Below are 14887 nucleotides of genomic sequence, written 5' to 3' on the forward strand. Positions count from 1 at the left end.
AAGTGTCAATAAATAAATCATAATCTATTTGAATAATAAATTATAGCAAAAGGACTACGTGTAGGTGCCGAAAGAATTTGGGAAATTGAAGATAAAAATAAAGACGTATTACTTTTTATGTGCGATGTCGATATTGTTTTTAGTGCAAAGTTTCTAGACAGGTGTCGTTGGAATACGCAACCTGAAAAAAAGGTATATAATCGTTGTAGAGAAAATCACATTATACTGCTGATTAAATATTTTTTTTAATTTTTATCGCTGACTATATTTATTTTTACATTTTTCCACTCTTAGGTTTATTATCCAGTCGTTTTCAGTTTGTATAATCCACATGTGGTTTATACTTTACAAGGCAAAGAAATTCCACCTGAAACTGATCAATTAGTAATTTCAAGAGACACTGGTTTTTGGAGAGATTTCGGTTACGGAATGACTTGTCAATATAGGTTCGCTTAAAACATATTTTTAAAATCTTAAATACATACGTTGTTACTGCCAATATGTAATGATTTTTACTTCTCCTAGATCAGATTTTTTGAAAATTCGAGGTTTTGATGAGGAAATTATTGGCTGGGGTGGGGAAGATGTTATGCTGTACAGAAAATACGTTCGCTCAAATATAAAAATCATAAGAGCTACAGATCCAGGGATATTTCATATTTGGCATCCGAAAGTAAACACATTTTTTTGTTTAAGTAACACTTTTCACTTCTTTTAATTTATATATTTTATCAAATGATTTATAAATGATTTATTAGTGAAAACAATTATTATTTTTTTAAATCAGAGGAATGAGCATATACTTCGGAGGTATGTGCATATACGTGTACTTGTAAAAAAGGATTGAAAAAGCTTTAACTTAATTGTACAAATATTTAAAGTTTAAAAGCATTTCTACTATTTTTCACCTTAACTGTATTCAGTAGATGGCAACTAGCTATTTTGGCTTTATTTTTTACTTTGGAAGACTTTTTACACATTTTATTAGCTCTATTAAACTGCGTTTTATTTAAACTACACCTTAATTAAAGATGAAAAATTTCCGAAGTGCATAAAAAATAACCGAAGATTCAAAAATGAATAGCAGATTCTTTGGCATGTACTTAATCTGTGGCATAGTTAAATAAATCATGAACTCTTTTCAACATAGAGGGGAAAACGTATTAAAATCATATTGAAACGTATTAAATTCCAACGAATTAGAAAAAATCGCATCTTGAAAAAAAAAAACATAGTGAAGCCAAAAACTTAAGGTATGTAAGTCTCTTTCTTGGCTCACAGCATTGTCTAACTGAAATTAAAACAAGTAAAAACGTTTCAGTCGGTATAAACCGATTGAATTATACCCTGCACCTTTCGTTATTGTGTAGCAATTACTCGAACCTCTGAAATCATTCTATAGAAACTTCACGGACGTGTCTGACCTATAATTGGACATCCGACTGCCCAGTTTCATGAATCTGACCTTATAATTTTTCCAAATATTTAAAATTAACTTTTGGAGTTGTATGGTAAGTACCTGACCTTTCAATTAATTCTACTAAAACTTCATAAATATATCTGATCTATAATCGGACACACAACTGCCAAGTTTCATGAATCTGACTTTATTATTTTTCCAAATATGTAAAATAAGCTTTTGGAGTTTTATGGCAAGTACCTGAACCTGTCAAGCAATTCCATCAAAACTTCACAAATATATCTGATCTATAATCGGACACACAACTGCCAAGTTTCATGAATCTGACTTTATTATTTTTCCAAATATTAAGAATAAGCTTTTGGAGTTGTATGGCAAGTACCCGAACCTGTCAAGCAATCGCACCAAAACTTTAGAAATATGTGTGACCTTTAATTGGACACACGACTGCCAAGTCTCACGAATTTGACTTCATTATTTTTCCAAATATTTAAAATAAGCTTTTAGACTTGTATGGGAGCTACTCGAACCTGTCGAGCAATTCCACCAAAACTTCAGAAATATATTTGAGCCATAATTGGACACATGACTGCCAAGTTTCATGAATCTGACTTTATTATTTTTCCAAATATTTAAAATTAGCTTCTGGAGTTGTATGGCAGGTACCCGAACCTGTCAAGCGATTCCTCTAAAACTTCAGAAATATATTTGACCTATATTGGACACATGACTGCCAAGTTTCATGAATCTGACTTTATTATTTTTCCGTATATAAAAAATTTGCTGTTGGAGTTGTCTGGCAGAAACCCGAACCGGTGCAGCTATCCCATTATAATTTTTAGAACATATGTAGAATATAATTGGACACATGTATACAAAATTTTATATTTATAGCTTTATTAGTTTTTGAAATATTTAAAATAAACTCTTGGAGTTGTATGGCAGCTACCCGAACCCGTTGTCCGACTTAGTCCAATAACAATAGGGTTCGTCCTTGGCACAAAAGAAAAAACTTGTGAAAGTTTGGTGTCGATTGCATTATTCGTTTTTGAGTTATCGTGCGATCGGACGGACGGACGGACGGACGGACGGACGGACGGACATGTCTAAATCGACGCAGAATTTTACGCTGAGCAAGAATATATATATATGTCCATACCGCAGATGACTCCTTCAAGTAGTTACAAACTCCATACCAAAGTTAATATACCCTTCACGAAGTGCAGGGTATAATTAAATGCCAAATGTTTTTTTTTCTTAGAAAATTGCGCGCCGTAACAAAGATTTTGAAAAAGTAAACAAATATTTTGTTATTCTATTTATACTCGTAAAATTAGTGCAGTTTGTAAATAAAAAATCATAAAATATTTAATAATGTGTATTTGTATAAAAAGGATTATTATTTTATAAAAGCTTATAAAAAAATTATAGCAAGTGAAAAAAAGCAAAAAATTTGTTGAAAAAGAAAACGGTGTATAGCTCTAAATTGTTATTCCCATTTGCAAAACACATACATATGTAGTTTTTTTACACATTTTCATAATTAAAAGTAATATTTGTTAAATAGTGCTTTGATTAATTCATAATTTGTAATTTTAATTTTTCGAAGAAAACATTTGTTTTTGTTTTGTTTTAAATTTATTACTTCGTATGACATAATTTTCCTAGGACCTCATTTTTTTTAAGCAAAATGAGTTTGTGTTTGATAAAATGTAGCATACAAACAAATATTTTAACTCGATTTTTTTTGTATAATCACAGTTTTCTAAAAATGATGAAGTGAAATATGTTTCTCTTTACGAGTATTAAGTGAAAATTTGGTCACCAAAAAAATATTTAAAGACGTCACGATGCCGTTGAATTCATTAAATAAAATAAGATATTATTATAATCATTATAATAAGAGTATAATGATTATAAAAATACTATAATAAGATATTTTATTAAAATATAATAATAAGATACTTATAATAAAATATTTTTATAATTTTTTTAAGAGTTATTTATAAAATATACTGCTTAAGAATGAATGAGTATGTGAATTTCAATGAATAAGGAAGAATACGACAACATACCATCTACTTCAGTGAGTAATAAATATCATATTAATTAAAATTTGTTAAAAATTATACCGTTTTAGAGTCATTAAAATGTATATGTATTTATATTTATTGTAATTAATAATGTTTAGAGTTGTTCTGTAAAATTGTCAAACAACACTGATAATTATAGGGAACGGATTTTTAGGTGCTAAAAAATTTCTTTTAGGCACCTAAATAGGTTCTAATAAACTTCAAAAATTATACCAATAAAAATCAACGTATCATTTTTATTTTAAAAAATTTATATAAATATAAATTAAAACTAAAAAAAACTGTGCAACCAAAATAAAGCTTTAGTTTTGATTGTACATTATTTAAAATTGCAGTTTATAATTAAATGAATTTGTAAATTTTCAAACGTAAAATGTTGTCGGTTTGATCTCAAAATATTTTTATACATTCAAAACGATCTTTCAACATCAGTTGAAGTTACTGGCGCAAATTTAAGTGCCATGATTTCAACATTTGTGTATAAATTTTGATAAGATGCTGTATTTCCACCAATAATATTTGCAACATTTTTGTATTACAAAATATTGAAATCCCTATTTTTTTTAATAATATTACCGATTTTTATTTTAACTGAAACTGCATGTGACCTATTTACGTTATTTTATTTTCAAGAGCATCTTCAATAATCTCTATCTGAGCATGAAGAGATCGCTTAGAAGTTTCTAAGCGAGTGATTGAAGTGCTAGGAAAACTGAAATTTGCGCATAGAAATACAAAATAATTTTTCAATATAAGAATTTATTTTTAAAATCTAAATTTGAAAACATTTTTTTTGCTATTGCAACGGCAGCAGAATTTTCTTCTAGTAAGTTGCACAACATATTTTCAATTTTTTCAAAATAGTGGGCATAATATTTTATTTAGTGGGCACATATGTTGCAGAATGCGATATAAAAAGTAAAATTAAATCGCGATTAAAATGCCCAATATTTTTATGGAATCATCAAAAAAAACGTGCTAACGTCACACTGGTAGGCATTTATTTCTTAAAGGAATTGTGACATTCAGTGAAATAAAAAAAAATTAGGGACAAAATAAAAGAATTGGACATAATTTCAACTTAATTTTGAATTGTATTTAGCAAAGTAGCTGGAAAATGGCCAAATAAGTCGAAAAAGGCAAAAAATATTAAAAGAGGTTAAAAAAGGTATTAAACCCCGAAAAAGGTTAAAAAAGCTTTTCCAAATCGATGCCAAATGAAAGGATATTTTATGAAACGCATTTGTATATTGGTAAATATGTCCTAATAAGCACTACCAAAAGTAGGTAAAAACGTGAAAATCCGTTCCCTACTGATAATATAAGAAATTTTTTGATAAAATATGTTCATTTTCGAGGGTCATAAAATATTGCGATGTTAAAATACGAGTACTTATAAATATTTGCAATTTATAAAATAAATTTATTCAAAAAGAAAAAAAAAAAAAACGAGTTTTGTTTAAATTTGTTTTTTCTTCGCAGATATCTAAAATGAAAAACTATTTTGAAATATTTTTTAGTTTTTACTTTAAAAAAAGAGCCGCCTAAACTTCGTCCTGTTACAGCTCGAGCAAAAAGTACGAAAAATGCCCAATTTGCATTAAAAAGAAACCTTTCACGGCACTAATGTGCAATTTCCAATAGTAGCGAACTCTAACAAAAATAAGACCATTTTCATACAAAAAATAAAGCAAAACTCATGACCTTTTTAAAAAATAAGTCCTTAATATACTCTTTCTTTTCATTAAATTAGAAAATGGAATAAGAAAATAAATAATCCAAATAAAACATAAGAAAAAGTAAGAAAAACGAGAAAAAAAATAGAGTTGACCTTGTCAACTCTGTGATACCCGTACGAATTTGTTATCCTATGTGCGAATAACTAATGTGCCATAGCTAACTATGGGGCAAACTATGACTTTAAGTTGCCGTATTACCATATTAATTTATGCAAAATTTCAGTACTATGTGTTATTCAAAATACTGGTTGTGCCAAACTACTATTGATGTTGTATGGCAGCTACTAGAAAGAGCCAAGAAACTTTAGCGAATTTTATCAAGCACATCGGCCCTACTAATATATTCACTTGTGTGAAATCTCAATATCACAGCTTTTATAGTTTCTGAGATATAGTAAAATAACTTTTGAAGTTGTATGGCAGGTACCAGAAGGAGCCAAGTAATTTCAACGACTTTTTTGAGACACATTGGCCCTACTAATATATTCGTTTGTGTGAAATTTCAATACCATAGCTTTAATAGTTTCTGAAATATAGCCAAATAATTTTTGAAGTTGTATGGCAGGTACCAGAAGGAGCCAAGTAATTTCAACGACTTTTATGTGGCATATTGGCCCTACTAATACATTCGTTTTTGTGAAATTTCAATACCATAACTTTTATAGTTTCTGAGATATAGCCAAATAAATTTTGAAGTTGTATGGCAGCTACCCGAACCGGTACTCCGATCATGTCCAATTTAAATAGAGTTCTGGCACTTACTACAATAAATCATTTGTGAAAATTTGGTGAACTTAGCTCAATTAGTTTTTGAGTTATCGTTCGGACGGACGGACGGAAGGACGGACGGACGGACGGACGGACAGACAAAGGTAAATCAACTCAGAATTTGACGCTGATCAAAAACATACACTTGAGTCTATATCTAACACCGTTATTTCTTAGCGTTACAAACGGTAAGGCAAATTTAGTATACCCTTCGAACATACGTTCGTACGGGTATAAAAATGGCATACGAGTACTATAATAAGAATTAAAGAGTAAATATCAAATGTAAAGTATGCACACACTATTTTCTTTCATATTGTGATGTGAATGTATATTTGATATGCATAAAAGAGTACTCATATAAAAGATTGTATAAAAGTTGTTAATAAAATTATTTTAATTTCTTTATTCGTTCTTTCTTTAATAATATAAAATAAAAAATGGACACATATAAATAAAACAAAAAAAATCGAAATTACTTTTTTGCTTAATGTTAATTATACATTACAGGTTACAGGTATGAATTTTAATTCTGGTATATTACTTTTTGGATAAAAATTACTGAAAATGATGACGTTATCATCACAAAGAAGAACATTACTTTACATAGCTAAAAGTTTTTAAAACACTAAATTTTACTTCACGTTTTTTCACTAAAAAATTACTTTCAGTAATTTTTGTTCAAAAAGTAATATACGAGACTTACAATTCATACCTGTAAAAAAAGTAATTCCAAATTTTTTTATTGTTGGCACTTTTCCAAAAATTTTTTGAAAAAAAAACTGCTAATTAGTTTCCCTTTGTCTGTCCGTCTGTCCGTGTGTCTATTTACAAAACTTCTACACTCTTAAAGATAAAAACCTGAAATTTTATATGTACATATATTTTTACTGGAAACTAATTTTCGTAGAACATAATTTTAACCTATCTCCCCCTCTCTAAATGTTATACCCCCCCAAAACCCTAAAAATGCCATTTTTCAACTATTTACTGTAGTAGAGCTATTTGCATTTTGCAAATTTTGCGAACGCAGAAAAGCAGTGGGTTGCTTCTTCTATCACGGGATACTATACCTGATTTTTAAAAAAAACAAAATGGCCGTTGAAATTTACCGTTATATAAAATCTTTTTTTTCAAATTTTTGGTGTTGTTTTTCCTCTAAACACTATCTCCACCCCCTCTCAATTTATTGCCTCTTAAAATTTGTAAAATTTGAGTTTTTGACGCCTTATATTTCTGGAACCACAAGTTTTTCTAAATTTCTATAAACGCAAAAAGTTAATGGTAAATTCCATAACATTAAAAAATATAATTATTTTACTTAACTCATGCAATTAAACCTTAAAATCGATCATTATGTTAACCCCTCTTTAAATTAATTTTTGCTTTATTTCGAAGACTGCATTAATCGTTCATCCTAAATATATGCAATCCTAGAAATAGTTTCGTATATGAGCGAAAATAATTTTAATAGTGTAGTAGGTATACGTAGATTGTTTTTAAAAACAGTGTTTTCTTTTGTTAAAGGTAAAAGTGCTACAATACAAACCATTGGTTTGACCCAACTTTATTAAAACTCAGATTGTCAAGGTGCAGGGTATAATTCGGTCAGTTTATGCCGACTGAAACGTTTTTACTTGTTTAATTTTAAGAACAACAAGTTTGGAACAGAATTTTGTAATGAATTGACACAAGAAAAAATTGAATAAATAATAAGAATATATGTATTGCAAAGGTGTGGAAGGAAGTATACTTATTTTTAATAACATATATTATTATTATATATTTATTTTTATAGTTATAAATTAACTGTACATATTTTGTAAGGACTTTTTTACGATTTTACGCAATTATAATCAAAACAAATTTCAATAAACTTATATCTTGAATTAAAATCTTTAAATCTTTCCGTTTATTCTTCATGTTGAAAATGACAACTCAGTAATATGAAATTCAGTAATATGAAATTTCAACGCTAGACGGTTTTTTCCAGGTAAAATTTTTCAAAAAAGGTTTTAAATTTAATTATTTTTGTTCTAAAAGTGGCTTTTGTAGCAAAAATATAAATTGAATTTTATCGTTAATATCATAAACGAATGCAAATAATGACATTTTCTAGTATAAATGCAAAATGTACTAAAAATTACTTTGTAATAGTGTGGTTGTTTAAAATGCCAAATTGTTGTAAAAATAACAACACTGGGAGAATTGTATGATTTTTTCATGTACATTTTGTATTTTTCAATATGGTAAGTTAAGGTAGGTAGTGTCGGCTAACAACGATGGTAATGAAAGTAATATAATATAGAATATTTCAAAAACTTAAGTTATTAACTCATTTCAGTTATTTAAAAGATACTTGAAGAATTGTTCCAAATAATATCAATTGTAGATTGTAGATTTTAAGGGACCCATGTCCAAGACAATTGCGGCGCCGAACAGCCAGTGCCGGACAGTCGCAGAGAATGTGCACGGCGTTCTCATCGCCACCCTCACAAAATCTGCACAGGGGGGAGCCCGACTTCCCCAGGTACTTCACTGGGCAGTGCACCGTGAAGAAATTCGCAATAGTGCGAACCCGGCTCCTGCTCATCTCCAGCAACTCTGCGGTGAATCCGCTGGAGCACGCCGAAAGAAGCACCTTCGCATGACGGCACCCTTTCGAGTCTCGCTAGTGACGGCCGCATTCCGCCGCGAGCAGGCAGGCATGCCTGGCCCCCACGGCGGAAGAAAGCAGACCGCATAAAGGTAGCCGCTGTACAAAGTCAGTCCCAGATCCCCTCCGCGCCAGCCCATCGGACACCGTATACACTCGAACCCACACCCGACTCCGTTTTGGACCCGTCCGCATACCACACGCTCGAACCCGACTCAAGTACCGGGCCTACCCGATCCCACGTCCATCGATCGGAAACAGAACCCTGTACTTGTGGTCGAAGATGTACCGCGGCAGATAGGTATCCGAAAGGTTATTCTTAGAATCGGATCGCTCTCATTGAAGTCCTGTGAGTCCTGTGGGCCAACTTTAGCCCTGCCTTGTCCTCGCCAGGGAGAAGTCGGTAAGTCACTAACCGAGTTTCCGGATTGCCCCAGTCACTCCCAGGCAGGCCAGCCTCTGTAACTTTTCCAGCTTGGCCGCACACCCGCCTGCTGAGCCTTACGGCACCATACAATCGACGCATAGGTGACAATGGGCCTAGCAAGGGCCGTATATAGCCACAGTGCTATTCTGGGACTGATTCCCCAAGTCCCCCCGATGAAGCTCCTACATGTCCACAAGGCCGCCGTAGCCCTCTCGATAACTTTATCTATATGGGTATTCCCCCAGTTACTTCACCTCCCTAGAGTAAAGTTTGCTGTGGAAGATCAGAAATAGTGCTCTCAAATTTTCCCCGTACGATGAAGGCCACATCGTCGGCGTATCCCCAGACACGTGCCCCGGAGCCCCTGAGAGCAGCGATTAGATCATCCACTACAATGGACCACAGGAGGGGCGAAAGAACCCCGCACTGCGGACACCCTTTTGCAGCGGAAATGAAAAGTATATCGTCAGCTATGGTGGACTTAATAATCCTATCCTGTAGCATCCGATTAACCCATCTGCTAGTCGTCGCATTAATCCCTCGTTTGTACAACGACTCACAGATGACATGATATGGGGTGTTGTCAAAAGCTCCCTCTATACAAGGGAGCAGCAAATTGCCACCTCCCGCACTTCCAGTGAGTTTTCAAAGACTCCCACCAGACTCTGCAGAGCCGACTGATAGGCGTACTGAGATTCATGCATGGGATTGCTTCCCAGCGCATTGTCCCGTATAAATCTATCAATCACTTTTTCTATTGCTTTCAATAAAAAAGAAGTAAGGCTGACTGGACGGAAAGACCTTGGGTGGTTGCTTGGTCACTTACCCGCCTTCGGAATATACGTCACTTTAGCCACCCTCCATGCCTGAAGGATGTAACCTCACGCATAGTTGGCATGAAAAATTTCCAACAGTGCTCTGGCGATATGTTGGAAACCCCTCTGCAAAAATGCAGGATATATCCCGACATCACCTGGAGATTTGAAGGGCCTGAAAGAGAAAACAGCCCATCTAATCCTGCCCATCGTGAAGACAGGACGGGATCGTTGCCAGTAATCCCTCCTGGGCCAGGATACCCTCGGTTCAATGACCGCATTTGAGTGATTCCGAAAAATCCGAAAAGTCAGGAAAGTGCGTTGACGCCATAAGCTCCAACGTCTGCTCTTCGTTCTCAGTCATGGAGCCATCAGGCCGTTCCATTAGGCCCAACCCGCTAGCATACTTTTTGGAGAGCACCCTGTGAAGACGCGCACTGCTGGAGCCGACGCCTTGACCTTATTGACCAGCTTTCTGGTCTTTAGTCTAAGCCTTGAAAGCTTTTCATTCCACCATTCTTATTGCTCCGTCTTGGCTTAGCGCGGCAGCTCCCATGTTAGGCACTAGTAATAGCCGCCGTCAGAGCCTCGGTGGCCAGTTCGATATCCATCACCGTTCTGACAGAAGCAGGAATGGATCCAATCCCATCCATGAGGAGTGTTTCGAATTGACTCCAATCTGTGGATTGGGGTACCCGATACATTTCTTCTGCCAGGCCACGATCACCATGATATCAAACCTAATCTGCCTATGATCGGACATGGATGTCTCATTTGAGACATTCCATCCACTAACCCTACTGCCAATAAACTCAGTGCAAAGCGTGATGTCAAGGACCTCTTCCCTAATTGCATTCATAACCATTAATTTATTGCTAAATATAAATTCAAGTGGGCACTCACCTCTTTTGTTTATATTACTGCTTCCCCAGACGGTGTGGTGGGCATTGGCGTCACTTCCTATTATAAGTTGGAAGTTCCTCCTTCCACAAAAGTCTACTAGATCTTTCAGTTGTTCGTTTGGGTGGGCACAGTCTCCCGGGAGGTAGGATGAGCACACAATGAACTCTGTCCAACCCCGGAAGACTTCACCTTCACCAACGCAGCTACCTGATCCTTAGAACGGTAATCTGGAATGGGACAATACGTTAGCCTTTTACTAAACAAAATGCAAGCCCTAGGCCTGTCCCCAATTGTATTATCACACAATAGCTCGCCTGTTAGGAAATTAACCTGATCCTTCACTATGTAAGGCTCTTGGATAAGGGCGATATCGAGGTGATCCTTCATAAATCTATGAACTAGAACATCAGTAGATGCCCTAGCATGCTGTAGATTTATTTGGATGCACCTTACAGCCATATCATTTCCTCCGGCTCTTGTCTATGGGCTTTGGTCCTTTAGACAAAGGCTTTACATGAACCTTGCTTCCCATTGCCGCCTTTTAACGCATCTTGGTGGGCGCCTGCCCATCACAGCCTCTTTTGCCGTCCTAGGTGCCACAGTAGCCCCTCCAACAGCAAATACCGAAGCAGTACCGGGCTTCCCAATGGGCTTGGGCCCTTTTGGTTCACCTGGGACGCTTGTAGGCGGCGCACTGGTCGATGGTCCTTCCGTTTCCGCCGCTTTCGGAGTGACTTCAGAGTTTCCAATGAGTTTTGGCTCTTTTGTTTAGCCTGAAGTGCCCGTCGTTGTCGCGGTGGGCGTTAGTTTTTTATTTTGTCCTGCCCTGCCGCCAGCACCTTGAGAGGATTTTCTTCCTTTAACCCGAACGGTAACACGGAAGAAGTTCAGGAAAAGTCGGAACTCCGCTTTCCGTAGATCTTACAATCCGGAATCATCCACGGAAAAGGTGATGGAGCAGCCCCCGTCCTTTCCTTATCCATCCTCAGCACCCTCCAAGAACTCATCTTGAGGCTGGGATTTTGCTTTCCTATCCTACTTAGAAATTTGTCCCTGGAGAGACTGACGGTTGTCTCGTCCTTTGGCACGTAGGTGACGCAGACATGATTTTAATTAGAATAAAACCGCCGTACCAAGTAGCCAGACCTCATGAAAAAATCTTTTAAAGATTTAAAAATATATAACTGACGAAGAGGAAGAATATTTAAATACTTAAATAATGAAAAACTAGGTGTAAATCTATTCTTTTTTAGTAAACTTCTTATGCAATGCTTCTGGGCAATCCAAATAGGGTAAATCTTATTAAAATAAGATCCACCCCAACGAACAATACCATATTGAAGCTTTTGAATTAAAAAGTGCAAAATAAGCCATTTATAGAACAATACCACATTTATAGAACATACCACATTTATTACCACATTGAAACATTTATAGAACAATACCAATTCAACTGAAAAAGATTTTTTACAACGTTCCTTCTTGTGTTAGATTAAATATAATATATTTAGTTTTGTTGCTCATTACTAGTTTATGAGAAAAAAACCATCTTCTTATTAAATTTAGATCAAAATTCAGAGTCGCATAGTTGACTCCATCAAATTTTTTTCACAATAAGTGAAAGCAGAGTCACCTGCAAAAGCAGTAGGTGACTCATTTTCCCTTAAAATTTTGATCAAGCAATGAGTTTATAAATATAAGAAACAAAATTATCCCCAAAACGGAACCCTGTGGCACTCCACATTTTATTTCAGTAATATCACTCAAAACATTTCCGATTTTAACCCTCTGTTTCCTATTACTGAGATATGAACGAAACCATACATAAACAAAGCCCCTAAAACCAGCATTATTAATATTTTCCAGCAACAGATCATGTGAAACAGTGTCAAATGCTTTGGTGATGTCAATAAACAGGGCTGCACAGAAATAACTATTATTTATGCCTTCATAAATTTCGCTGCAAAATTTAAGTAAAGCACCCTCTTAATGTATGGCGAAATCCAAATTGCGAATTGCTAAAAAACTTAATTTTATCTAAAAATTTAACAATCCTCGATTTCATGCCTTTTTCAAAAATTTTAGAAATAGTTGGTAAAAGCGAAATAGGCCTATAGTTATTGGGATTCTGTGAATCAGCCTTCTTAAAAGAGGAAAAACCTCAGCGATTTTTAAATCATTTGAAAAAATTCCTTTATATACACTTAAATTAAAAATATAGCACAAAACATCATAAATAAAAAAAGAAATTTGTTTTAATAAAACATTTGAAAAAGAACCAATAAAAACAGAGCCTGCATTTTTTAATCCCTTAATAATATTATTAATTTCCATAGAGGTAAAAGGCTCAAAAGCAAAACTTTTTCTTTGAAAAACGTCAGATTTCAAATCTAAAACACTGAAATCGAAACTATGGACACTTGAATTAGACGATAAATTTACACTTATATCAACGAAAAAGTTATTAAAATAATTAGCCAAAATTTTAGGGTCATTAACCAACTCATTATTAATAGATAAACAAATATCCGATTTAGCACAGTCTTTGCTAAAAATAGAATTTATAATATTTCACTCCTTTCTTGAATTACCTTTAGAAGTCTCAAATTTAGTTAAATAATAATTATCCTTACAACTTTTGATTTTTTCCTTTATGAATTTACAAAATTCTTTATACTTATTTTTTAATTTTTAACCTTAAGCTATTTCGTTTCTTTAATAAAGTCAATAGCTTATTCGTCATCCAAGGTTTGAGTCTCCTAGGTGCTCTTCTATGAATAAAATTACTAGAATTACTTATATGAAAATTTAAAGTCTCATAAAAATGTAAATAAGCCAAAGAAGGATCATCAACAGCAAAACATCATACCAAAATTGAAATAATAACCGGTTTCTCAAATGATTATAATTAATTACAGGTCCACTATTATAAACAGATTGAAAAACTTTACCATTAAAAGTGCAATTCGGTATAGTTAAACTTAACATACAATGATCCGTAATTCTTAAGTCTAATATATCTGCAAAAATCGTGTTTATCATTTCTGAGTTTCCTAACAAAAAGATGATCAATACAAGAACCTGAAATTGGGCGAGTGGGAACTGAAATCAAAGAGTCAAAACCATAAGAAGATAATAAAAATAAGTGATCAGAAACATCATTGCTTTGACGCAAAATATCAATATTAAAATCACCTAATAGTATTAAATTTTTGGAATTTTCCTTTGATAACTTGGCCAATTTTGCCAAAAATTTACTAATAACACACCTGTGTAATCTATATATACATATGAAACAGTATTCAATTTCAGAAATATTGCATAAAACCTTTATAACATCCATGCTATTAAAATTAAAATTAAAAATGCGTCAGTTCTTTAAATTGCTCCTGAAGTAAACTGCAACACTACCTGCAGCATATGAATTATTGCATGTTGCAACAAATGAATAATTAGGAATTGGAAAATTGTTTTTTTCGTATTCATAAATCCAAATCTCGCTCAAAAATACAAAATGAGGCCAGTAGTCTCAAGAATTCAAATATGCTAACAGAGAACTAAAATTTTCTCTCAGACTTGCAATATTTTGATGCACAACCCAAAAATTTGAAATCTCCATTGCATTATTATCTAAAATTAAATTATCATTTACAGATTTGTTTGAAATATTAATATGTGAATGAAGAACATTATTGGAGCTATGAGGATCATTCATTATAAGATTAAGTTCAAAATAATCTTTTTATTAAAAGTAATAAAAACAAAAGAAATAAAGGTTAAGAGATGTTATTCAAATCCTCAAAACTGCGAATGATGTGGTTCACTTCACCTTCATTTTTACCGACCGTATTGTGTAAACAATAGGTAGGTTATGTGATGGCAACAAATTTTGCATATCGAGTTTTCGGTGGGAACGTACTTCTCCATAGTAGGGAAGTGTAAATAAACTATTTTTAGCAACCTGTCGGTCTGTCGGTCTGTCGGTCTGTGTGTGCACGCGTGTATCTCAAGTTCGGCTGAACCGATTTTGATGAAATTTTATATGTAAGTTTGTTTCCACCATGGC

General features: G+C 33.7%; 1 protein-coding gene across 3 annotated transcripts in view; it reads left to right on the top strand.

Moving 5' to 3' along the window:
* Positions 1-14887, top strand: part of LOC129611172 (chondroitin sulfate N-acetylgalactosaminyltransferase 2) — a 111616-nt gene that overhangs the window by 64104 nt on the left and 32625 nt on the right. For 2 of the 3 annotated variants that reach the window (XM_055524156.1, XM_055524154.1), the window contains 3 exons: positions 47-192; positions 295-446; positions 526-673. In XM_055524156.1, the coding sequence (XP_055380131.1) occupies positions 47-192; positions 295-446; positions 526-673 (446 nt within the window). Of the gene's footprint in view, positions 1-46; positions 193-294; positions 447-525; positions 674-14887 lie in introns of those variants that run through there. The other variant, XM_055524157.1, reaches the window with a different exon arrangement.

Source organism: Condylostylus longicornis, unplaced genomic scaffold (genome assembly GCF_029603195.1).
Source record: "Condylostylus longicornis isolate FDR11 unplaced genomic scaffold, ASM2960319v2 ptg000048l, whole genome shotgun sequence".
Taxonomy (NCBI): Eukaryota; Metazoa; Arthropoda; class Insecta; order Diptera; family Dolichopodidae; genus Condylostylus; species Condylostylus longicornis.